The sequence below is a fragment of the Ursus arctos genome, unplaced genomic scaffold, assembly GCF_023065955.2.
Source record: "Ursus arctos isolate Adak ecotype North America unplaced genomic scaffold, UrsArc2.0 scaffold_1, whole genome shotgun sequence".
Classification (NCBI taxonomy): domain Eukaryota; kingdom Metazoa; phylum Chordata; class Mammalia; order Carnivora; family Ursidae; genus Ursus; species Ursus arctos.
In genome coordinates this window covers 53903276-53930035 of record NW_026622763.1, presented here as the reverse complement: position 1 = coordinate 53930035, position 26760 = coordinate 53903276, and the positions used below count along the sequence as shown (strand labels likewise).

The 26760-nt window shown below is 37.0% G+C and overlaps 1 protein-coding gene across 12 annotated transcripts in view; it reads left to right on the top strand.

Annotated features, from left to right (window-relative positions):
• CHN1 (chimerin 1) overlaps positions 1–26760 on the top strand; it is a 221635-nt gene that overhangs the window by 98462 nt on the left and 96413 nt on the right. For 11 of the 12 annotated variants that reach the window (XM_057318752.1, XM_057318747.1, XM_057318751.1 and 8 more), the window contains one exon: positions 359–472. In XM_057318752.1, coding sequence (XP_057174735.1) covers positions 359–472 — 114 coding nt within the window. Of the gene's footprint in view, positions 1–358; positions 473–26760 lie in introns of those variants that run through there. The other variant, XM_026492521.4, reaches the window with a different exon arrangement.

Genomic DNA, 26760 nt, shown 5'->3' with positions numbered 1-26760 from the left:
GACTGGGACACACTGCTGTATATTTTTTAGTATGTCCATATGGTCAGACAGCTACATAAGAAGGGAATTGTCCTCTTGAGAGAGGTGGTTGATCTTCCCTTAGATGGATGTGAATTTTGATTTCACAATTGTTAAATGGATTGGAGAGCTCCTCTGGTGCCGTTCTTGTTACCACAGAGAAGCTGGCCAGGGGCCAGGCCCAGAGAAACACAAGCAGCGTTAAACCCAACAGCACCCCTTCGATTATATGGCAGTACTTTGTCTGGGAAAGAACAGGAGAGGGTGGAGGCTTTTGTTTTATCTTGCTCTACTGAAAAAGGTAGAAAGCACTCAGTTTCTGAATTGACTTTTTTCTTAGGTTTCACGGCATGATCTCCCGAGAGGAAGCAGACCAGCTCTTGAGTGTGGCTGAGGGGAGTTACCTTATCCGTGAGAGCCAGCGGCAGCCAGGAACCTACACTTTGGCTCTAAGGTTGGTCATGGACCTGTAATTATAACTGTGCTTCATTTAAAACCCTCTTAATAGAGGGCTTTAAATTTTAAAAGCATCCAGCATGTAATTGAATTGGTTCTTGTTTTCTTGGGACCTAATTACCATTTTAATAGCTTCGAGACCCTTAAAAAATTCCTCATGAATGGTAGCACTCAGTAATTAAGAACTGAAAAACTTTTAAAGCGTTTTTATCGTAGCTGCTTTCTTCTCTCCCGTCTTACCAGTTCTCTCCCGTCTGTCCTGCCGTGTCAGCCTCCATCTATTTCTTGAATAAGGAAAGACACTAAGAGAAAAGATCTTTGTAACTCATAAAATTAAAGCCAATGTCATTTCTCTTAGGTTGGCTTTTGATTGAAGCAGCTTTTCTTGGGAGCTCTTGGCTCTTTCCTGTCAACTCAACTTTGCCTAGTATTTTGGCTGTTCTTAGCTTATAGTACAGTGCCCAGAAACAAATATTCCCGTTAGCCCTGCAATAATAACAGCACAGGAGTACAACAGCATGCTTATCCATTGGGCTTACTTCATGCCAAGCCTCGAACCTTATTTAATCTTCTCAGCAACTCCAGGACGTATGTACTGTTACTATCTCCACTTTACAGAGAAGGAAACCGAGAACCTAGAGGTTGAGTAACTCGGCCAAGGTCATACATTTATAATTTGTGTAGCTGATATTTGAACGCAGATAATCTGGCTTCAGAGTCTGTGTTCTTAGTCACTCTCCATTGCTGCCTCTCCGAAGGCTTGGTATAATTAATTGTCTTTGTGCATTCATTCATCTTTGGAAAAGATTTAAAAAGTAGAAACTTCCTAAGAAGGAATTCAAAGACATGGCAATTTCTGTTGGTAGCCACAATGAGAGAACAGGAAGATCATGTTGTTGCTCTGATGTGACCGTGTCGAACTCCTTCTCCAATCACCTATGCCTGTTTGAGTGAGCGGGGACGGCTCTTAATCCCATCCACAAGACTTAATCTTCTTGACGAAAAGGATGATGTAATCCAGTACTGTTTTCTACTGAAGTCTGAATCAGTTGTGTACTTGGAGAATAAACCTTGTTGCAAGCATGGAAATTTGCTTTTTATGGCAAATTATAAAGTGTAAATCCTGCTTCAATTATTTAATTATGTTGTTTTTCAGGTTTAAATTATGGTATACAGGGGAAAAGATTCTGGGCTGGGAATTCAAATGCTCACTCATTTTGCCATCAAATGAACTAAAGGCAGGTTCAGTGTAAATCACAGAATTCCCTGAAGTCAATTCTTTCCTCTTTCTACACCAAACATTTTGTAATTCTAGGATTCTGCAATACCCCATTTCTAAATAGTCTGGTCATCTGTGTGTCTGAGGTAAACGAGCATACACGTGAAGACCTATGGACCAGAATAACGAAGAGGAAAGTGGGGTGAGGGAGAGACAGATATCTGCACAACATTCTCTTCCTTTCCCCTTTATCGCCATCTGCCCTAACTCCTGAGATCACCTAGTAAATTACAGAACTGAATTTGAGCTCAGGGTTGCCTCATTGCAAGGTTCAGGTACTTTTCATTATACCATCATGCCACTCAGCTTCTAGCGTGGCTGTCACTCACTTTTCACTTGAATGACATTAATGCACACTCTAGGGCCAAAGGTTTAGTATGGAGAAAAGTAGCACCCAAAGCTCCTAAGCTTTTCCTCCTGTAGGAACTGTAGGAATATAGTGACTGTATTCGTACACTGTAATTTTATAATTACTTCCCATCCACTTCAGTCCAGGAAATCGGAGAATAGATGAACATGAGATTTACAGGAATGTTTTCAATTCATATGTCTGGAGGAAACACACAGCTTTCCTTTTGTTATTGAAAATGACCATAAAATTGTACACGAAAATAAATAGTAATGAGTAAAAGGGGCTGTAGTGGAAGTAGGGAGTTTGTGAATACACATTATGAGTAATTTATATGCTGCAATATGATCTGCCTTGTTTGAACTAGATGTGTAGCAGGGAAGTGTTAAGGAGAATATGAGAAGAAGTCATACTGATATGTCTGATACTCCCCATTTCAACTGATGATTCTCCCAGTTCGCATCAGTTTGTTTTGTTTCCAGCATAATACGTGATCTGTTTGGGGGAGCCAGTTTCATCATTTATAGCCGTCAGTATTCGTTCTGTATTTACTGTGTTAACCATAGGCCCTAATGTTGGAACAAGTCCTTGAAGTCAGGTTGCTCCACTGGCATCTCAGTCTCATAATGTCCCAAACTGAACTCATCAGTTTTCCTCCCAAACATACTGTAACATCTCTATTCCCTCTATTAGCTGATGACACTATTATTTCGTCAGTCCACAAGACTGAAACCAAGACCCCACTCTTCTTTTTTCTCTTAGTTCTACTTGAAGATGTTTGTAAGCCCTGGCACTACTGCCTTTAGAGGCCTTCACCTCACATCATATCAGACACTCTATCCCATATCAAATATTTTTTTGGTGTTCAGATTGTTTAAGTTTTTTTTTTAACAATATAAGTTGCTTTGGAGCATGGGAGGTCGTCTGTAGTTAACATCTTACTTTCCTCTTGAGCAGCCTCTTCTCCTGTCCCTGATCTCAGCCTGAATTTCAGGCCAGGTTTTTCTGGCTTTTCTGCCTTTGCTCACATTGACCACTCAGTTCAAGAAAAATGATTGTTCCTCAGTGGAAGTTTTTTATACAATGGAAGCATACAGACAGGCATCCACATGGTTGGAATGTGTAGTTGAAGATAAAATGGCAGCCCGAGCACTAGGTTATACGTCATGAAGCGTGAAGTACTTCAGTGACTTTGGGATTTTTTGTGCATTGATTTTGACGATGTTTGGATTAGTTATAGTTTAATGAGAGACTGTAAGTATCAGTTATAAAAACCTAAGATCATCGAAGGAGTTTGGTTTTGAAAACATTTTTCATAGTTTAGAACTAATTCTTTAAAAATACTTTGTCATTATATAATTTTTCTCACTAGAAGAAAGAAATTAGGTTCAGTGTTACATAGAGTGACAGATGAAAAGGGGGAGGACTAGTGCATGTTTTATATTGTCCTTTTTATTAAATGTTAAGAATATACAAAGCAATACTTACAAGAAATATGAAAATTATTAAATAACATGTTAATATAACTCTTACGTGCTCAACCTGTGTTTTAAGAAATAGCCATTGCTATTTTGTTTATACTGTATATACCTCCCCTAATCCTTCCTTCTTCCTCCTGTCCCTCACCCTGGCTAACCTATCCTGATTATCTTTCTCTTACTTTTCTTTATGGGGTTATATATGTTTGTATCCCTACATAATACATTGTTTTGATTTGTTCATTTTTGAACTTCAGATAAATAGGATATGTAGAATGTATTATTCAGTTTTTTTCACTCCACATTATATTCCTGAGATTTTTCCATACTGTAGAACATGGCTGTAATTTTCACTGCTATATCCACTAAATAAATATAGTATGCTTTATTTATCCATCCTATTACTGATGGACATGTGGCTGGTTTCTAGGTTGGTGCTGTTAAAAAAGTCCTGCCATGTATAATAATCTTGTAAATATCTCCTGGTATACACTAAGATTTTCTCTAGAATATTTACTTAGATGTAAACTTGCTCCTTTTGCTTTATTAGATAATGACAGTTTTTTTCCAAAGTAGTTACACTGTTTATTCCACAACACTGTATAAGAATTCCTGTTGGTTTCCTTTTTGTTTTCACTTAATACTATCAGACATTATGTCAGTCTGATGGTGTCTGCTGATTAATTTGAATGTCTCTGATTCCAAATGAGGTTGAGCATCTTTTCATGTTGATTTACTATTCACATTTCTTGTTCTGTGAAATTTGCATTCAGATTCCTTGCCCTGGCATTTTCTTGTTGATTCATGAAAGTCACTTATTCTGGATACTAATCATTTGGTTATATAGGAATGGAATTGTCTCCTTCAAGTTTGTGACTTATCCTTTTTTAATTTTAGCTAAAGTATATAATCTATTTACATTTAATGCAATTACTGATATATTTTGGTTTAAATACTATCTTATTTTCTGTATAACTCTCCTGTTTTATGTTTCTTTTTCTTTGTTGACTTATTTTACAAGTCAATTTTGTATTCAATTTTTTCTCCCACTTAACTTGAGTTATACATTCTTTTACTGTTCTTTTAATGGTTAAACTAGAGGTTAAAACGTGTCCTTGACTCACTTATATTTAATATAAATGATTGTTGCCATTGTTTTCCCAATGGTAGAATCTTAGAACACTCTAAATTCCATCTCCCTCCTTCCTACTTTTTTGTCTTGTTATTTTCAGATATTTTATTTCCACATATCTTAAACTTCACAATATCATTTATTGTTATTGTTTATACAGAAAAGTCAGTATTTGTCTATATTTGCTCATATATTTAGCCGCTCATTGTTCTTCATTCTTTCCTGTAATTCTGCATTTTCTTGGAATTATTTTCCCTTCACTTGAAAAACTCCATTAGTATTCCTCTAACTGCAGGCTTATGCAGGATAAATTACTTTCTGACTTTTCTAAATTTTTTCCTCTCTGGCCTAACTTTCCAACTTTTATCTCTCTGAACCTTGGTTTGGACATTTTCTGTTAATCTATCTTTCAGTTCACTATTTCTGTATTCTGCTATTTTTGATCTTCTGTTAAACCCAGCCACTGAGTTCCTGGTTTCATATTTTGTGCTACTTAGGTACAGAATTTTCTTTCTTTCTTTCTTTTCTTAGATTCTAATTCTCTGATGAAATTCTTCATCTTTTCCTGTATTTTCTTGAACACTGACCTATCAAAACAGTTGTGTACTGTAAATAACTGATAGAGTTACCTAAGCACCGTACCTTGAATTTTTGGAAATAGTGAAATAAGGTGAAAAGACCAGTGAAGAGCTAATATAAGTGTTCATATGAAATGATCTTTTAAATATTTGTTAATCCATTTTCTCATTGCCACTGTTATACCTGATAAGAGTCTAAACAATTTCTGCATGTAGGTCTAATCATAACACATTCAAAACTAGTTTTTTCACGATATTTATCTGAAAAATTCATATTTTTATGGAGTTGATGTGAATGCAAAAAAGCCTTTACTGTCTGAACAAATGTGTAAATAACATTGTGATCTTCAGTAGCTGTTTACTTTTTCTGCCTTAAGTGTGCTAATAGGTGGAATCATAGCTCAACTCTAGGATTTCACTATTATTTTCCTAAGCTATTTGTTTAATGTGGGACATGCTTGCTTGGATTCCATCCAAGAATTTTCTTGGAAATATTTAAACACCTCTTTATACTGATGTTGCACATTTAATATGGCATCAGGACTAAAGTTATACATTACTTTGATTTATTGTGCTCTTTGATAACATTGGTTCCCTTTGATATAAAAATATCCCTTTTTCTCAGTGGTCTGATCTGCTAAATTTGTTCATTTTTAATGACAAGAAAAATGTAATCATAAGTATGTATTTTACTGAAACTAGAAAAGAAAGCTGGAAGAAGAAACATTTTTTTTAAAAGATTTATTTTAGAGAGAGAGCGAGCACATGAGCAAGCAGGGGGAGGGGCAGAGGGAGAATCCCAAGTAGACGCCTTGCTGATTATGGAGCCCAACTCAGGGCTCGATCTCACAATCCTGAGATCAGGACCTGAGCTGAAACCAAGAGTTGGATGCTTAACTGACTGCACCACACAGGCGTTAACATATAGGTTGAAAGAGAAGAAGTTCAGAGGGAATCAGGAATTGAGATTTTTTAAAACATCTGTCACAAAATATAATTGCGATTACCTACTCTCACTGTGGAACTTTGGAAATAGCTGTAGTGGCTTAGAGCCTGACAAACAGGAGTTCTGGTTGCCTGACCTTATTATATATATTTAACCTCTCTGAGCTTTAGTTTCCTAGGTGTAAAGTGGGGATTATAATCCCATTAGTTTGCAAAAGAGACCTTTTAAAAGTCTGTAATTAGCAGAATCCTTTTTTTAAGAATCAAATTCTCTATCAATTGAGATTAGTTCAGCTGCAAGTATTATCTAATATTCAAAATAGGCAAACTCTGTTGGCTCAAACAAATTACTTAAGGAAATACCTCACATAATGAGAAATTTGGAAATGCAATTAACGTGGATAGTCAGTACCCTAGTGATGTTATCAAGGACTTGTTATCTTGTTTCTATTCATGGCCACTCACAGCATCAGCTCCGGTCTAAGGCTGGCTTTTCTTGTAGTCAAGAAGTGGCTGCCGGGGGCAATCAGAGTCTATGCTTCGTTGTTTATGCCTGGCCATAGAGTACAAGGGAACCTCTCCTTTCTCATGCCTCCTTCCTTTCAAGTTGACCAGGCCTCCGCAGCTCTCCCATTCCCACCCCTGAGCCAATAACAATCTGCAGGGAAATGCATGTACTGATTGCTTGTCTAACCAGCATATGGCTCTAGAGCTGGGAGATGGCGTCAGTTTCTTCTGGAAGATAAGGCTTGAGAGGGAGTCTGGACAAACAAACAAAATCTGGTTTTCTTTTCCTGTTTTAAAGAGGGAAGCAGGTTGAGTGAGGAGAGAGAAATGGATAACAAGTACATAGTATAACATAGTGGCTATTCATTAAAATAGTTTCCTTGTTCAACAGTGAGGATCCATCTATGGTATAATTCTTCAAATCTTTTAGTCCTGATCAACGTCTGATTAAAGTAGTATACCCAATTTTAGCTTTGATAAATAGAAAATCTGGTATTAGCTCCAAAGAAAGTTGTATATGAGGCCAGAGTTTTATAAATTCTGTTTTGATGTTCTTTTGCCTATAATTTTTTCAAACTTGATTTAAAGTATTTTCTAAACTGACTTTAAAATAATTCAGTATTTTGAAGGTGATTGGAAAACCTAATTATGTTACTGATTTTAGCACAGTGAAATCCATTGTACTTTGACTAATATATACCTTAAAATATTTATCCCTGGTGTGTTATAAATGTGTCAAGGCCTTTTGTCGAAGTCAGGAGCTTGGTCTTCACTGTTAAATTGGGCAGTTAATCCCTCAGATAACTGCCTCATCAGAAATAGTAGCGTTTATGGAGCTTCTCTATTCTGCCAGTACTATCTACATGGGTCAGGAAAAACGATGTTTAAGTCAGCTCTTAAAGGTAGACTAGGGGTTTGCCAGGTAGAAGAATAGGATGTGATGAAAAACAAGCACTTGGGGAAGAAACAGCCAAGGAAGGAATATATAGAACAGAGTGGAACATCTGGTGTATGGCAGGCTGCTGGGGCTTGGGGGTGCAGGAAGTTTTAACAGTCAGTGTGCCAGGAAAGCCTGGTATTTCATCCTTAAGAATTTGGACTTTATCTGTAGGAAATGGGAGTCACTGAAAACTTTTTTTTTTAAGATTTTTTAAATTTATTTATTCGACAGAGATAGAGACAGCCAGCGAGAGAGGGAACACAAGCAGGGGGAGTGGGAGAGGAAGAAGCAGGCTCATAGTGGAGGAGCCTGATGTGGGGCTCGATCCCATAACGCCGGGATCACACCCTGAGCCGAAGGCAGACGCTTAACCGCTGCGCCACCCAGGCGCCCCAGTCACTGAAAACTTTTAATAGAAGAGGGTGATGATTACATTTGTAACTTGGAAGGATCATTGTGAAAGCAATAAAGAATAATGAGTGGAAAGGGTAAGGGTAGTGGAACCTAAGTTTCCAGAATTATTTAGGTAATTAGTAAGTGGTTTTCCTTTGTCTGCTGAAAAGTAACCTTTAAAAGGGTTTCTAGATATCTTAATAGATTTTGAAGGGCTCATGATGAAGAGAAATGTTAACTACAGATTTGGCAACTCCAAAGACATTTCTTTTGAGGCTGACTCATTTTAGCTTCTCTAAATTGGGAGAAGAGCAAGATGACGTATGTGCAAGAGTCTTGATAATACCTAAATTCTGTATCTGGATATTCTAGAGAATGCTTTATACCCACGGTGCTTAGCACTTTCCTGTTAGTTTTGTGCTGACCATTAAGATAAGAATTATTTAGGAAAATTTTAGATAATGGAGAACAAATGAGAATTTAAAGACTGAGAAAGCATATTGTAAATATGTTTGGACATATTTATTATATATTTTTTTAAAAATATATTTTATTGGGGTACCTGGCTGGCTCAGTTTGAACAGCATGCAACTCTTGATCTCGGGATCATGAGTTCAAGCCCCACGTTGGGGATAGAGATTACTTAAATAAAAAATTTTTTAAAAATAAAAAAATATATCTTATTTCTTATTCAATAAATTTTGAAATATGTATTGGTCTATGTTAATCTGAAGAATAAAATTCATTATATAGGACACTGTATACTAGTATACTACTAGTAGCTTATACTACTAGTATAAGCTAGTATACTACTATACATACTTATGTATAAGTATGCTGAATAGTATACTACTATTATACTTATGTACTTACACTACATAAAATTATTTATCTATTGGGTGTATATGTAAGCAGAGAGATGTTTAAGAGAATCTTTCTGAGTTGCCTGATTTTTTTTTTTCAATGCATGTGTATCATTTTTTTTTTTTTTTAAGATTTTATTTATTTTTTCGACAGGATAGAGACAGCCAGCGAGAGAGGGAACACAAGCAGGGGGAGTGGGAGAGGAAGAAGCAGGCTCATAGCAGAGGACCCCGATGTGGGGCTCGATCCCATAACGCCGGGATCACGCCCTGAGCCGAAGGCAGACGCTCAACCGCTGTGCCACGCAGGCGCCCCGCATGTGTATCATTTTTATAATCACCCACAAAAAATTCAATAGTGTGATTTTCATTTTGGGAAGAATCAAAGGCACTAGTTACAACCTTGGGTCAAAATGGAGGGTAATAACTCCCAAATCTCTGAAGATTTCACTCTAAATGGAATGTATCAACTTATTTAAATAATTGGTTAGAAGAAGAATTGGTCAGTATTGGGGGCAATAGAAAAGGAAGTCACAGGAGACAGTGTTCTAGAGTTCTGGGTCTGTGAAACAGGGGCGTCTTGGCCAACATTGGCAGCACTGTCTCTAGTATAGAGGTGAATTTGAGGAACCCTGTGAGTGTCCTGCCATAAAATAGAATTGGTTGGATTTCTTTCCTGCAGTACTTCTCAGAGCCCGTGAGTGTTGTTTAAAAACTACACTGCATTTCACAAGCTCATTTGATTAATCCTTTTCATGAAATCCCTCTGTGGAGCACTCTTTGAGAGATGTTCCATTAAACATTTGATTAACTCACTTTCTGTTTTTCCGGACTCCATGCACACCAGGCACTCTGATGAATGGTTTTTCAAGTGAGCTGTCTACAAGGAGAGAAAACTTTAAATATATAGGTTGAGTATTAAGAGCCTTTGATATTATTTCTCATTTTCAGTCAACAAATTAGAATTAAATGCTGAGAGCAAAGAAGGGGAAAGAAGGGGGAAAAAAATCTACCAGGTTTCTTCTGTTTGCTGAGTTCAGATAGATTCCCTCCCCACTTTTTTTTCTCTTTTTCACATCCCCCGCCTTTTTTAAAGATTTTATTTATTTGTCAGAGAGAGAGAGCGTAAGCACAAACAGGGGGAGCAGCAGGCAGAGGGAGAAGCAGGCTCCCCACTGAGCAAGGAACTGGATGCAGGACTCAATCCCAGGACACAGGGATCATGACCTGAGCTGAAGGCAGATACTTAACCGACTGAGCCACCCAGGCGTCCCATTCACACCCCTTTTTGATAAATGAGCCTAAAAGACTTCTTGCTAAAGTATTAGAGAGAGAAAAAAAGTTAAGGGCTAATTGATGAACTGATTTGTTTTCTTCCTGTCTTCTGGGTTTTTAAACTTTTTTTTCTTGGATTGAAAAAGATTTACCTCTTGTCCAAAGAGTATTTTGAAACTTCTACGTATAGCAACCACTCAGTTTCTGTATATTACAAAATTGCAACTTTCCCCCCCAGCTTTATTCACACGCTTGGCTTTGCATGTTATTGTATCTTACTCTTTTTTAAGAAACCATTTTTTAAATTATAATTAGCATACAAAATCAGCCATTTAAACTGTACAATTCAATGGGTTTTGATGCATTCACAGTTATCAATTTTAGAACATTTAATCACCCTAAAAAGAAACTCCATACCCATTTACAGTCACTTCTTACTTATTCCCAACCCTTCCAGCCTCGGGGAACCATTGGCCTACTTTTGTCTCTCTAGATTTATACATCATGGACGTTTCATAAAAATGGAATCATATGTAATATGTGTTTTTTTTGTGACTGACTTCTTTCCCTTAGCATGTTTTCAAGGTTCACCCGTGTTGTCACATGTATCACTATTTTATTCCTTTTTATTAATGTATAATATTTGAATAATACTGTATTTTGTTTCTGTACTCCTCAGTTGATGAACATTTGAGTTGTTTCCACTTTGGGCTATTATGAATAACGTTGCTATAAATATGCTAGTATGATAATACTGTGTACAAGTTTTTGTGTAGACGTATGTTTTTATTTCCCTTGGGTACATACCTAGGAGTGAAATTGCTGGATCATATTGTGGCTCTATGTTTAACATTTTGAAGAACTGCCAAATTTTTTTCCGAAGTAGTCTTACCATTTTACAATCCCACCAGTGATGTATGAGGGTTCCAATTTCTCCACTCCTTGCCAACATTTGTTATTATGTCTTTGATTTAAACAGTAGGTGTGACATCCTAATGGGTGTAAAGTGGTACCACATTGTGGTTTTGACTTCATTTGTCATGTTTTTATGCTCAGTATGGTTTTTATTCACTTGTATACTGTCTATTTAAGCTTCAGTTCCATCTCGAAAGTATGCATACATTGCAATGGATTTAAAACAGAAGGTAGAGAAATCAAAAAAGCTGATTTCAATATATTTTTGGTTTTTGTATTCTTAGGGCACAACATAAGGCAAATTCCACTGAGCATTTCATTGAGGATGGAGTTGAATTTTAAGTACATCTTAGGGCTTATTGACAGGAACTTTGATATGAGAGCGGTAACTCGGACTCTGATAATCTGCTTTGTAAAGGGAAATTGGAATCAGACTTACACATCTACTCTAAGGTGCAGTAGAAAACCTTCCAGGTTCTCTTAATTTAAGATCTGTTTCTTGGTAACCAGCTACTGCCCCAGAATGTGTTGATAATGTGCCTCCTTTCCCGCGAATGATTTGGCATACATAAATATCTTATTAATGGACTTAACAGTCTTATAAATATAATAAGAGTTAACATTACTGAATATTTCCTGAGTCAGGCCGACCCTATGGTAAATAGTTTATGCGCATTATCTTTCAGTATTTTCCAATGCTTTTTCATATTGTGGCACCCATTGGAAATTATGATGTCCTATTGTACACTAAGGTAAATATTGTACAATATTTACTCTTAGCTTGTGAATTTTTTAATAAAGATTTTTAAGTTAACACATTATCATTTTTATAAAACCTACGAACCCTGTTTAAAGCCTTTTAGTATATGGGGCCCCTGGGTGGCTCAGTCGTTAAGTGTCTGCCTTCGGCTCAGGGCATGATCCCAGGGTCCTGGGATTGAGCCCTGCATTGGGCTCCTGCTCAGCGGGGAGCCTGCTTCTTCTTCTCCTCCCACTCTCCCTGCTTGTGTTCCCTCTCTCGCTGGCTGTCTCTCTCTCTGTCAAATAAATAAATAAAATCTTTAAAAAAATAAATAAAGCCTTTTAGGATAAGACTTACTCTAATCCTTAAGGGTTAACCTTTCCCCTCCCCCCCCCAAAAAAGAGAAAAGCTAAATCAAGTATATATGAAGTTGAATTATTTAAGCTAAGGTTTCATTATAAAATCATTTGGTGATCATTTGTGCTTATAAAAATAATTTTATAGTAAGCTTGGATAAAGAAAAATAGCAGTAGTCATCTATAAAAATAATAGCATATTTGCATCTATGTAATTTGTTACATCTATTATGATTATGAAACCAACATGTGGATGTGGTTAAATTTTTTTTCTTTCAAATAAGAGAAGTTTATATAATGCCAAATTACCTTTCTTTTCCACCACATACTTCTTCTAGTTCCACTCCTTAGAAACGATGTCGTTCACAATTAGGTGCCTATCCTTTCAGAAGTTCATTGTGCATAAAATACACATATTTTTATGGCATGTATACATTTTATTTTGTGGCACGTTACATATATTTTTATGTAAAAAAAAAGAAAATATTTCAAGTGATCACTATGAGAGAGTGGCTAACCGTAGCAGTAAAGATCATCTCTAGTCTTTACGGAGGTTTGCCCTGTTGTCTGTCTGGCAGAATGGTTATGTAGTAAACAGTTAATGCCTGACAAAAGCCATCAATACCTTGTTTATTTAGTCTTTGCTGATGGTTGGTAGTTTAAGAAAATATTGAGCTAGATTCTGTGGATTTAGCTTCAGTTCCTATGATTGGGATTGATGATTGGTGATGGAGTGGGCAAGAGGACAAAACGGGGCTCTTCTGTATTGTGTGCAGTTGTGATTTAATTTATTGTGGCTTTGAGTTTGCAAGGCTGGTAAAATTCTATTAAGGAAGAAATTCCTGTGAGAACGTGTTTTTATCTTTACAGTGCTGAAGATTTAGTTTGAAGAAACTATTGCTCCTGTATTTAAAAAAATGATAAAATTCATTGAAGTAAAAAATATAATTTGCTAATGATTGGGGAAAAAACCAGTAATTCTTAATTGAATCTCGAGCATTAGGTTGACTCCTAAAGGTAAATTCAGCCAGAGTTCCTGGGTAAAGTCAGAAAATCACAGTAGATACTGGTAAAGGGGCTTTCACGTTTTTAAAAGATAAAAACTAGTTGAAAGCTCTTTTCATGTATAGGAAGAAGGATCAAAAAGAACTGGGGAAAGATTATGCTGCTGGTAGGCGTTGACGTGTAATGTACTGTGTGTTCTTTTGATCTGATAGCTCATGATAGGTTTAGTTGGTTACCATGGTTTCATTTCATTTCCTGCAAACCTTGTGCTATTTGGAATAAGTGGAAAATAATGTTCTGCAGAATAATTTTTCAAAAATGTTTTTCTGCTTCTCTTAGTTAAGATTATGATCACTTTTGGGGAAGTTTTCTGGATGTAAGGGTAGGTGATAACCCATATGACAACAATAGAATCTAGAAGTCTTGCAATATCAGAAAATTGATATTGATAAAAAGGCTAGCATAATTTACTTAAACATGTAATACCATGTTATCAGTGCCATGAGCTTTTAAAAAATATTGGTATAATAATCCAGTTTATATGAAGTACCTTCAGATCAAGTATGCTTTAATAAGACAAACTTTAGAAAATAATTGATATGACACAGTAAGGAGTAGGTAGTTTAATATAAGGCATTTCTTACTTGAAAAAAAAAGATGTATTCCTAAAAATGGACTGCAAATTGAACCAAAATGTAAATGCATGAGAAGTAACTGTTTAAAGAGATTAGTTTTTCCTAACATGTATACAAACAGAAAACATTAAAAATGTAGAAAAGCAAAAAAATAACCGTTTAATTTCACTATCCAGAGATAATCACAGTTAAAGGTTGTAGTGTATGAAATTCTAGTACTTGTCAAGGTTTCATAAATCATAAAATAATCATATAATGTTTATATGGCTTATATAACCATAAAATGGTTTCATATCAGGTACACTGTTGTATGGTGTATTTTTTCAGTTAGCTGTACATCAGGAACATTTTCCTTGTCAATAAATATGTGCTCAGTTTTCTATTTGAATTAATTCTGCATAAGATCAAGTTTCAATTCCCTCAATTTTTTTAAAAGCCTGATTTTCACTTATATTTACTTATTTAAATGTGGGTCCTTCATAAACTTTTGCTTTTTATTAACGTGCACTATAGAAAATATGTCAAATGCAGAAAAGTAGGAAAAGAAAAATATTACCTATAGTCTCACTGTCCCAAAAATAAATAGTATTTTTACCCTTTTGCAGAGGTATTTTTTATTGTTGCTTTGTATTTTAAAAATTGTTATGATACTCTTCTGGGTGCTGGGGGTACAAAGATGAAGAAGACAGTCAAGATCCCTGGCCTTGTGGAATTTATCAGGTAGTCAGGGGGTTCAGCTTTAATGCAGTTTCCCACACTCGTACCGTTAAAACCGGAGGTGAGGGCTGTGTCTTTAAATAGCCAAGACTATTTAAAGGAGAATCTGATCTAAGTCCACGAAATTGCAGTCGAAGAAGGCCCTTCTGAGAAGATAAAGTCTGTGTGAGAACTGAAGGCTATGTGCAAGTGAACTAAGATAAAAGAGTGGGAATAGGGAGAGAATGACCTGGCAGAAGGAGTGTCCCATACCGAAGCTGTGTGGCTGCGGGGGGGCAGAGAGGAAGCTGGAGAGTGAAGGCATAAGGCTGCCCGATCTGCTTCCTGTCAGCCATGTTAAGGAGTTTGCTCTTTATTCTAAGAGCCATGGGCAACTGGGCAAAGTTTTAAGCTAGGCTGTCATATGACCCAAGTTTGAATTTTTTTTTATTTTTTATTTCAGTTGAGAAAACAGCCAAAGGGGGTCACTAGTGCAGGCACACAAGCAAGTTACTTGTTATGTTTTCTCTTAGCAACCTGTTCATGTCCATTGTCCTATAAATTCTTTAATGTATTATATATGCAACCATTTATCATATTTATGTGCTGTCTCTATTTTTGTTGGTTTTGACATAAAAATATTTTAATTTTTCATGGTCACGTTTTCAGTGAATCTTTTTCTTAATGACTTACTCCATTTTTCTTTAGCCAAGAGAGTACGAACTCCACAAGAGATTTGGTAGTTAAATTGGTTCTCTTCTGGATTTTATGATGTATCTTATGCATTTAACTTTTTTAATCTCCAGCTAATTTCTTTTGGTATCATACGAGGTAACTATTTCCCAAACTATATTGTATCTATACTGTAAGTTATTAATAGGTATCAGAGAAGTAAAGTAAAATAAATTTAGGAACTGGTATATACTATTTCTCTGTCTAGGAGATTTTTTAAGGCTCCGAGAAGTCTTACAGTAAAGCAAAATGAACACACACATACAAAACAATAATTTGTTCAACTTTCTGTAAGTGTTTTCCTAATTTTTGACCACAAATAGCACTTATTAACATCTCACAGAATATCATAAGATGTAATTCTAAGTAAATTTATTTGCTAATTGCTAACCAGTGGTTCAGATTCCACGTAGTCCTCACTTTTCCAACTGTGGAGACTTTTCTTTCTTTCTTTCTTTCTTTCTTTCTTTCTTTCTTTCTTTCTCTTGATTTATTTATTTGTTTATTTATTTATTTATTTATTTATTTATTTACCTACCTACCTACCTACCTGAGAGAGAGAGAAAGAGAGCATGCGAGTGTGGGGAGAGGAAGAGGGTGAGAGAGACTCTATAGCAGACTCCCCATTGTGCGTGGAGCCCAGTACAGGGCTTCATCCCACAACCCATGATATCATGATCTGAGCTGAAATCTTGAGTTGGGTGCTTAACAGACCAGCCACCCCGGCACCTCTTTGGGGATTATTCTTAACATCATACTGACTACAGTACTGAGAAGCTTCACAAGCTTCCCAGATTTGAATTTATTTGTCCTGTCCTTAAGTCTTAGAAAGACATGATCAAGTATTGGCAATTTTTTCCCCATGAAAGATCCAGTAGTAAATGTTAAAGTTTTTGCAGGCCAATTGAGAGTATTTTGTTATGTAGGTATTAATATAGCCATTAAAATGTAACCATTTAAAAATATAAAACCCCATTTTAGCTTGTTAGCCATACAAAAACAGGCAGTGGCCTGATTTGGCCAGTGAGCTGTATTTGCCAGACCCTGTGTAGACTACTCTCTGTAACTGCTACTGCATTTGGCAAAGTTTTGACCTCCTTACGCATTCTAGAGTTGACACACATACTGGGTCATGGCCTCAAGGAGAAGGTATTTATAGGATGTTAATGTTTTTACTTTCACTTTGCTTTTGTTGTTCAAATATAATTTCTATTATTTTTATCAGTGATTTTAAAACCAGTTATCAGTGATTTGAAAACTCATCCATACCATGACTCTAATTTGTCTTTCTAATTTGTGTACCGTGTCTTTTCTCTCCTGCGGGCCTACATTTTTAGTTACCAAAATTTTTCTGCTGCTAGGCCTCCTGTAACAGTTTTTCATTCAGAAATTCCGGGGTGCCTCGGTGGCTCAGTTGATTAAGTGTCTGACTCTTGATCTCAGCTCAGGTCTTGATCCCAAGGTCATGAGTTCAAGCCCCCTCCACCCCCCCAAAAAAGATCCTACTGGCTTAAAATGTACATTTAGAAAGAAATGAGAAAGGTGGCAACTACACACCGTGTGAGAGCCTAGGAGGCAAAGGAGACTGTCCCATTGGCAAGCCAAGAAGCTTAAAGCTCTGACTCCCCTGGAATACTCTGGGAATTGAACAAGCAAGTTCAGTCCCCAGCAAAATAAATTATTATACTGTTGATTTTTACTATAGTATTATAACAGACATACAAAAGCATATTTTGGGGTGGTAATATTTAGGTAGCGGAAAATATTTTAGGGACTTCCTATTTACATGTTTTTTTAGCTCTTATTTTGCTACTGTTACAGAATTCTTACACAAGGCTCACTAGTGGCGGCTGTTGGAAGAGAGTTGTTCATAGTATTACTCTCTTAAAAATTTTATATTATGCTCAGGAAAACATGACCTCAAATGAGAGGATCCCCAAATAATAGAAACAAAAGTAGACTGTTCTGTGCAGTGGGGAATGAGAACTGGGATCAGGTTTGAGTGTAAGTAACTGAATAAGAAGCAACAGTTCCTTATATAAAATAGATGGCTGTTTTTCTCCCCCATTCAAGAAATCGGGAGGTATTTTGAGGCAGTGTGGCCCCCTTTTTTTTTTTTAAAGATTTTATTTATTTATTTGACAGAGAGAGAGACAGCCAGCGAGAGAGGGAACACAAGCAGGGGGAGTGGGAGAGGAAGAAGCAGGCTCCCAGCGGAGGAGCCTGATGTGGGGCTCGATCCCATAACGCTGGGAACACGCCCTGAGCCGAAGGCAGACGCTCAACTGCTGTGCCACCCAGGCGCCCCCAGTGTGGCCCTTTTTAACAAGGCGAGAGATCCAGACTAGTTCCATCCTGTTGCTTTCCTGTGTGTGGCTTCCCTGTTTATCTCATGGTGGCACCAGACTTCACATCCACATTCCAGCTGATAAGGCAGGAAGGGGTGAAGATTCGTCCACTTTCACTAACTCTCACTGGCTGCTCCTAAAAGCAAGGCAAAGGAAGCTGAGAAACGGGGTCTGCAGTTTAGGGAGCCAGGTTCACACCTGAAGGGCAGAGGGTCTGTTATGAAGGGAGATATTGGAAGACTGTCAGTCTCTGATGCAGAAGCCTAAGATGAGTTTTTGTCAGATTTTGTCTTTGGTAGAGGCAGGTTGTTCCTTTTGAGAAGTTCTTTCCTTCCACACCCCCCTTTTCACTGCACATCTCTTTTTATGATAATCCCAGAAGAGAATCTTTTGTGATCAGTTCAGAGGAGCCTGTTCTCTCCAAGTTGCCAGAGCTGTCTCGTCTAGTAAGCTTTCAGTTCCACTGCAGTTTATTTTTGTGTTTTTTAATCAAGTTATGTGGGTTTTTTTCTTTCCAAAATAGAAGTACATAACTCTTCTAGATAGCCACTGGATAGGTCGATGAAACATTTCATTGCTTCTGTGAAATACTATGGGAGAGGAGAAATATTTTTTATTCCATGGAGCTGAACTTCGGAGTGTTTAAAATTTTTTTTATTCTCCTGTCAATAGAATTAACGTATCTTAGAACTGTCTGGAAAAAATTCATATATATATGTGTGTGTGTGTGTATGATATGTGTATACGTATGATATATATATCATACACACAAACACACTTACTCCGCACACACAGATCTCTTTCTTTAAAGGTAATTTTGTCATGATCCTAAGACCAATATCGATCTTCCGTCATTTATCCTGCCACTTGTTCAACAGGACGCTTCTGCCCTGCCAAAATACAGAAGAATGAATGTGTATTCTCTCAGATTATAATGTATAAAATAATAAAAATTCATTAAGTATACAAAGTGATTATTTCAAGAAAAACTATCTTTCCATTCTCCAATTTTCAGAGCATTTCAGAAATTGGAACATCCGGGGTGCCTGGGTGGCACAGCGGTTAAGTGTCTGCCTTCGGCTCAGGGCGTGATCCCGGCGTTATGGGATCGAGCCCCACATCAGGCTCTTCCGCTATGAGCCTGCTTCTTCCTCTCCCACTCCTCCTGCTTGTGTTCCCTCTCTCGCTGGCTGTCTCTATCTCTGTCGAATAAATAAATAAAAACCTTAAAAAAAAAAAAAGAAATTGGAACATCCATTTTGAATAAGAAAGATTCTTTGAATAAGCACAAAGTTCCAAATAATTATCCAACTTTTCGTAGTCAGATTTTGCCAGAACACAGATTTCAGAATTTCATAACACACCAATTTTAGAATTCGCCAGAATATATCGATAGAAAATGGGGAAAAAAAATATCTTTCTTTGCTTCCCTTTTCCCTCTCCTATTTTTTCCTATTTATTTATAAACCATTTTATTAAAGTATGTATGTGATTTGAATGTCGCTATGACATTTATAGTGTAAAGTATGATTTACACCATTATGTGATATTATATGTATGGTTCGTGATATACATTAAAATTCAACTAGTTGAACCTGACGGCTGACCAACAAATAGAAGTTTCGAAGATTTATCGATAAGCAGAATTAAGTACAGTGATGCTAAAAGCAGATTTCTTCCTTTGCTGTGCAGAAGTTTTTAAGTTTGATGCAGCCCCTTTGTCTATTTTTGTTTTTGTTACTTGTGCTTTTGGTGTTAAAGCCAAGAAATCATTGCCTGTTCCACTGTATGAAGCTTTCCCCTATGTTTTCTTAAGTTTTATAGTTTCAGGCCTTACATTTTGGTCTTTAATCCATTTCGTGTATATGGTGTAAGATAAAGGTCCATCTTTCTTATTTTGCATGTGGATATCCAGTTTTCCCAGCACCATTTGTTGAGAAGACCATCCTTGCCCCACTGTGACACCATTGTCAAAGATCACTGGGCATACGTGAGGGTTTATTTCTAGGCTCTTCATTCTGTTCCATTTGCCTATATGTCTATCTTTAGTGTGGCTAAGTGCTTACCTATTTTGTTGGTATTTTTAAAAGACCAACTCTTAATTTCATTGATTGTTTTTCAGTTGTTTTTAATTATTTTGTTTATCTTTGTTCTGGTCTTTATTTCCTTCCTTTTATTAACTTTGATTTTTGGTTTTTGGTTTGTTTTTTTTTTCTAGTTCCTTGAGGTGTAAAATCAAGTTGTTGATTTGAGATTTTTTTTTTATGTAGGTGTTAATTACTATAAACTTCCCTCTTAGTACTTTGTGTTTTTATTTTTCTCAAAGTATTTTCTATTTCCCTTGTGATTTCTTCTTTGACCCATTGGTTATTCAAGAGTAGGTTGTTTCATTTCCAAATGTTTGTGAATTTTCCAATTTTCCTACTGCTGTTGACTTCTAGTTTCATTCCATTGTGATTGGAAAAAATACTTGGTATGATTCTATCTTCTGAAATTTGTCAAGATTTCTTTTGTGCACTAACATGTAATATATCCTGGAGAATATTCTCTGTGTGTTTGAGAAGAACATGTATTCTGCTTCTGTTGAGTGGGTGTTCTGTCCATGTCTGTTAGGTCCTGTCGGTCTGTAGTGTTGTTCAGGCCCTCCCTTTCCTTAATGCTGTCTGGCTGTTCTATCCATTATTGAAATCTTTTACTAATATGGTGTTACTGTCTATTTCTCCCTTCAATTCTGTGAATGTTTGCTTCATATGTTTGGGTGCTCTGGTGTTAGGAACATATATACTTATAATTGTTACATCTTACTGGTGAATTGACCCTTTTATCATTATTTAATAACTTTGTCTCTTGTGGCCATTTTTGACTTAAAGTCTGTCTGTCTTAAGTACTGTCAACCCTGCTCTTTTGGTTGCTATTTGCATAGAAAATCTTTTCACATCCTTTCATTTTCAGCTTATGTGTGTCTTTTATATCTAATGTGAGTGTCTTGTGACTACATATGCTTTTTATATGCGCTCACAGTCTTTTGATTGGGGAGTTGAACCCATTTACATTTTAAGCCGTTACCTATAGGGAAGGACTTACTGTTGCCACGTTATTAATTGTTCTCTCTGTCTTACAACTCCTTTGTCTCTTTTTCCCCTCTTGCTGTCTTCCCTTGTGTGTCATTTATGTTTTTGTGTAGACCTGCTTTGATTCCTTTTTCATTTTCTTTTAAGTGTTTTGGTATTTGTGGTTACCATGAAGCTTCCATGAAACGTCTTGTAGTTATAAAGCTGAGAAAACTTAACTTCAGTTGTATACAAAAGCTCTTTTATAACTCGTCACCTCCACTTATGTTACTGATTTCACAAAATACATCTTTACGTATTGTGTATCCATTAACATAGTGTTATAATTATTTTTATGCTTTTGTCTTTTAAATTTTATATCAAAATTACTAGTGCTTTATGCATCACTGTTACAGTATTGCAGCATTCTGTATTTGTCTATATACAGTTACATTGACCAGCAAGCTGTATATTTTTATATGCTTTCATGCTGCTGGCCAGTGTCCTTTTGTTCCAACTTGCAAGTCTTTAGCATTTACTATAAAGCAGGTCTAGTGATGGTAAACTCCCTCAGCTTTTATTTCTCTGGGAAAGATAAAGCTTTTGTTTATCTCCTTCATTTTTGAGGGACATTTTTACCAGATGTAATATTCTTAGTGGCAGTATTTTCTTTCTTTCAGCGATTTGAATATATTATCCCACTCGCACTGACAGTAAGGTTTCTGCTGAGAAGGCCACTGGGGGTATCATGGAAGCTCTCATGTACATGATGAGCCATTTTTCTTGTGCTGCTTTTAATATTCTGTCTTTGACTCTTGACACTTTGATTATAATGTATCTTGGTATGAACCTCTTTTAGGTTCATCCTGGTTGGAGTTCTTTGAATTTCTTAAATTTGAGTATCCATTTCCTTTCTCTGATTTGCAGCATTTTCAGTCATTGTTTATTCAAATAAGTTCTTTGTCCCTGTCTCTTTCTCTTCTTCTGACTCCTGTAATGCATATATTGGTCCATTTGATGATCTACCACTAAGCCTTGCAGGAGCTTCACTTTTCTTCATTCTTTTGTCTCTTTGTTCCTCTGTCTCAGTAATTTCAAATGGCTTGTCTTCAATTTTGCTGACTCTTCTGCTTAAGTCTGATGCTGAACCTTTTTAGAAATTGAATAAATTTGACATGTAACATTGTATAAATTTAAGGTGTATAGTGTATTACTTTGATACATTTATATATTGTGATAGAATTGCCACGGTAGTGATATTTATCACATTACATCAGTATAGTACAGTGCAGTAGATCTCTATGGCTTATTTACTACTCATTACAGATTTGTACCCTTAAATACTGTCAGTCTTATCCCCCGCTCTTTATCCCCTGGTTACTACTGTTTTACTCTATTTTTTACAGGTTTGAATTTTTTAGATTCCTCATGTAAGTGGTATCATACAGCATTTATCTTTCTCTAATTTATCTCACTTGGCACAATGTGCTCAAGGTTTATTCATGTTGTCACAAATTGCAGAATAGCCTCCTTTCTCATGGCTGAATCATATTCCATTGTGTATATGTACCGCATCTTTTTTATCCATGTATCCATTGATGGGCATTTGGGTTGTTTCCGTATTTTGGCTATTGTGAGTAATGCTGTGATCAACATGAAAGTGCATATATCCCGTTAAGATCCTGTTTTCATTTCCTTTTGGTATATATGCAGAAGTAGGATTGCTAGATTGTATGGTAGATCTATTTTTAATTTTTGAGGAACCTCTGTATTGTTTTCTAGAGTAGTTGGACCAGTTTACATTCTCCACACCAGTGTGTAAGAGTTCCCTTTTCACCACATTCTCACCAGCACCTCTTTCTCTTGTCTTCTTGATGGCAGCCATTCTAAAAGGTGTGAAGTGATACTTTATCGTGGTTTTTTATTTGCATTTCTCTGATAATTAGTGGTATTGAATATCTTTTCATGTGCCTGTTGGCCATTTTGATGTCCTCTTTGGAAAAATGTCTTTTTGGTTCTTCTTCCCATTTTTAAGTTGGATTTCTTGGGGTTTTTCTTGTTAAATTTTATGAGTTCTTTATATATTTTGGATATTAACCCCTTATTTGGTGGGTGGTTTGCAAAAATTTTCTCCTGTTCTGTGGGTTGTCTTTTTATTTTGTTAATTGTTTCTTTTGCTGTAGAGAAGCTTTTGAATTTGATGTAGTCCCATTTATTATTTTTGCTTTTGTGGTTTGTGTATTTGGTGTCATTTCTACAAAGTCATTGCCAAGACCAGTATCTCTTGGCAATGAGCTCCTTCCCTATGTTTTTTCCTAGGAGTTTATGGTTATCAGTTCTTATGTTTAAATCTCTAATCCATTTTGGGTTAATTTTTGTTAGTTGTGTGAGATAGGGGTCCACTTTCGTTGTTCTGCATGTGTTTCTCCAGTGTTCCCAGCATCATTTTTTAAAGAGACTGCCCTTTCCCCCATTGGGTATTCTTAGATCCCTTGTTGAATATTAGTTGACCAAATTTTCTAAATATTCTTTAGCTCCAAAATTTCTATTTGGTTGTTTTTAAGGGTTTCTGTCTCTCTGTTGATATTCTCATTTTGTTTATGCACCATTTTCCTGATTTTGTTTCATTTAATTGTCTAACTCTGCTCTCTTTTAGATCATTGAGCTTCTTTAAGAAAATTATTTGTAATTCTTGGTCATGTAATTATTAGAGCTCTGTTTCTTTGGGGTTGGTTTCTGGGAATTTATTTTGTTCCATTGATTGGAACATGTTTCCCTGGTTCTTCATGTGGTTTGTGATTGGTTTTGTTCTGAGATTTTTGCATTCGTAAATACACCCATTCCTTCCAGTCTTTACGGACTGGCTTCATACAGAGGAAGACTTCACCGATCAGCACAGGTATAGATTTTGGAGGCCTCTGACACCTTTTGAGGGGGTGTGACTTCTCAGGGCTATGTACGTGATTGCACAATTAAAGAGGTGTGTCGGTTTCATTTTCAGGACCTTGTAATCTTTTGTACCATCTGGTATCTGTCTATGGTACTGCAGGTTCTTGGGTGCTGCAGGAGCAAGCTGCCCTGTTCTCCTTGTTCTCACTAGCCTCCGGGCATCTGAAGCATCCTAGCTCCCCGGCAGCTTCCCAAGTCAGGCAGGACAGATACCATTCCCTTGGGAAACTTCTGAAAAGGCAGCATGTTGGATATATGCCCCTCTCCCTTCTGTGAGAGAAGCAACAAGTTGGGCACCTTCTCGCAATCGCACCAAGCCATGCCAGCCCGTCTGTGGCATTAAAGGCTCTCTGATGCCGCAGCAGGCTGCTCCCATCCTGCCTTGCTTTCAGAACCCTGCAGGCATCCAAACTGTGCCAGCTCCCTTAGCACCCTGAATCCCATGAGATAGGAACCGGTCCCTCGGGCAGCCCTCCAAAATGCCAGAATGTTCCACCCTTTTTCCTCCACACCCACCCTTAGGGGAGAAGCCACAAGCCAAGCTGAACTTGGTTGTCTTGGGGAAGGAGCAGTCATAGATAAAATGAAATAGCCCTTCTAACCTGTTCCAGTGAGGCTTTTCTTGGCTTTACACTTGCCTGGCGGTACTGCAGTTTCTTAAATGGGTTCTGGAGTTTTCATAAAAGAATTCTAGTTAATATGTTGTTAATTCAATGGTTCTGTGGAGGAAAGAAGGCCGGGACTTCCTGTTCATCCACCTTGCTATTATATATCTTTTATATACGTTTCCTTTATCTTATTAAGTATACTGAATGTTTTTTCTGGTTTCTCTTTCCATCCGTACCTCCTTGAATTGTCCTATCTTCCCTGAGGCTAGCAGAACAGATCTCCTGTGAATATCTCATGATGTTCTTAGGCTAAAATAGCTGCCCTATGGCTCTTGTCATTGTTCTGAGTGAGTGTTTCTCTGTCCTTCTGCTCCTCATCTGCTCACTTCAGACAGTTGAGTTAGCTTTTGGCCCTGCTTCTGTTCTCAACTGTGGTCATTTTCCAAGCTACAGATTGACTCATCCTGCTAGGTCTTTCAAAATTTTTCTAAAGGGTTCCATTAGATGTTTGCTGCCAGGTTTTTAGGATCACTTAGAAATCTATTCATGACTCAGGTGTTTTTATTTTTAGGGATGGTACCTAATGTGCAAGACGATATTTGAGTTTCTACTGAACACATTTATGCCTGGTACTGTTTATCACATGGTTATTCATTTATTTTGAGAAAAGTTCTTCACATGTTCCCAGAGTATACCTAAGAATGAGTTACCACCTACAGTTATAATCTATTTCCATGTCTGTCTTTACAAATGAATTGACGTCCTCCAAGGCAGGAACGAAGTCTTCTTGGTTTCCTTGAACCTCGTGCACTGCTTGGTGTATACTGGCTTGTTTTTATTCTTACTATTTAAAAAAAATTTTTTTTAAGATTTTATTTGACAGAGAGAGAGAGCACAAGCAGAGGGAGTGGCAGGCAGAGGGAGAGGGAGAAGCAGGCTCTCTGCTGAGCAGAGAGCCCAATGCGGGGCTCAATTCCAGGACCCCGGGACCATGACCTGAGCAGAAGGCAGACGCTCTACAGATTGAGCCACCCAGGTGCCCCAATATACTGGCTTATTTAATAAAATTGCATTAGAGAATTATCAGACTTAGAATGCCTCCCTGTGATACAGTTCTTTGTATAAGTAGGAACTAAAGAACCATTTTTCATTCTCTTTATTGCTCTTATCTAAGGATCTCTTAAGTGGACAGGTATTTGTGATGCTTTTGCCATGTTGCTCTAAAAAATACATAACCCAATTATTGGGCTTCTGATGACCTTTTTGATTCTGTGGTTTTAAATCAGTATATATGGTCAGTAGTGCAGAATGTGGCTTTGTAGTCAGATAATTCTAGATATATTCATACTCTGGTTCCAACATTTTCTGTAAAACTTTGGGCAAATTACTTACCTCCCTTAAGTCTCAGTTTCCTTATCAATAAGGATGTAATAATACCTCATACTATTGGGAGGATCATTTGGGAGTAGGCATGCCTAGTGCTTATCACAGAACACTGAGAAATATCAAATAGTATTATAAAAATGAACATAAATAGGGGCGCTTGGGTGGTGCAGTCAGTTAAACATCTGACTCTTGGTTTCTGTTCAGGTTGTGATCTCAAGGTCATGAGATTTGAGTCCCACATCGGGCTCCGTGTGGAGGCTGTTTAAGACTCTCTCCCCCTCCCCCCCCCTCCCCACTTATGCGTGTGTGTGTGCTCTCTCTCTCTTTCAAATACGTAAATAAATCTTTTTAAAAAATGTACGCAGGGGTGCCTGGGTGGCTCAGTTGGTTAAGCATCTGCCTTCGGCCGGGGTCGTGATCCCAGGGTCCGGGGATCGAGCCCCACATCGGGCTCCCTGCTCAGTGGGGAGTCTGCTTCTCCTTCTGCCCCCTTCCCTGCTAGTGTGCGTACGCGCTCTCTCTTGCAAAAATAAATAAAATCTTTTAAAAAGAAATACATCATGTATTACATTTTAAGCCCTTTGCTTATTAGCCATTAAAAGTCAATGATTTGCAACCATGGTTATGTTGAATTTGGTTATGTTGATAATTCTTTGTTTCCAACTAACAGATTGATCATATTTGATGCTTACACCTTAACTAGATGTATTTGGCCATTTCAGAACACCCTAGAAACAAAAATGCAATTACAAATGTCATTTATTGCTTTTTCGCGGCCTGAAATCCTGGTCTAGTTGCAGTTAAAATCCAATGAGAACAGCATTCATCAGTTTAAAAGTGGTGGTTTATAAAAACTGAGACATCCAAACACACAAAGAATATGTGCTGTATGATTCCATTTACATAAAATAGTAGAAAATTATAGTTCAAGAAAGCAGATAAGTGATTGAATAGGATAAAGAAAAAAAGAATAGGCCACAAAAGGACATGGGGATGCTTTGGGGATGTTGGAAATATTCTGAATCTGTGATAGTATCTGTCAAAACTCATTGAAATGTGCTCTTCAAATGAATGCAGTTTCTTGTATATAAATTATATATTAATAAATTGATTTTTTAAAGTGAG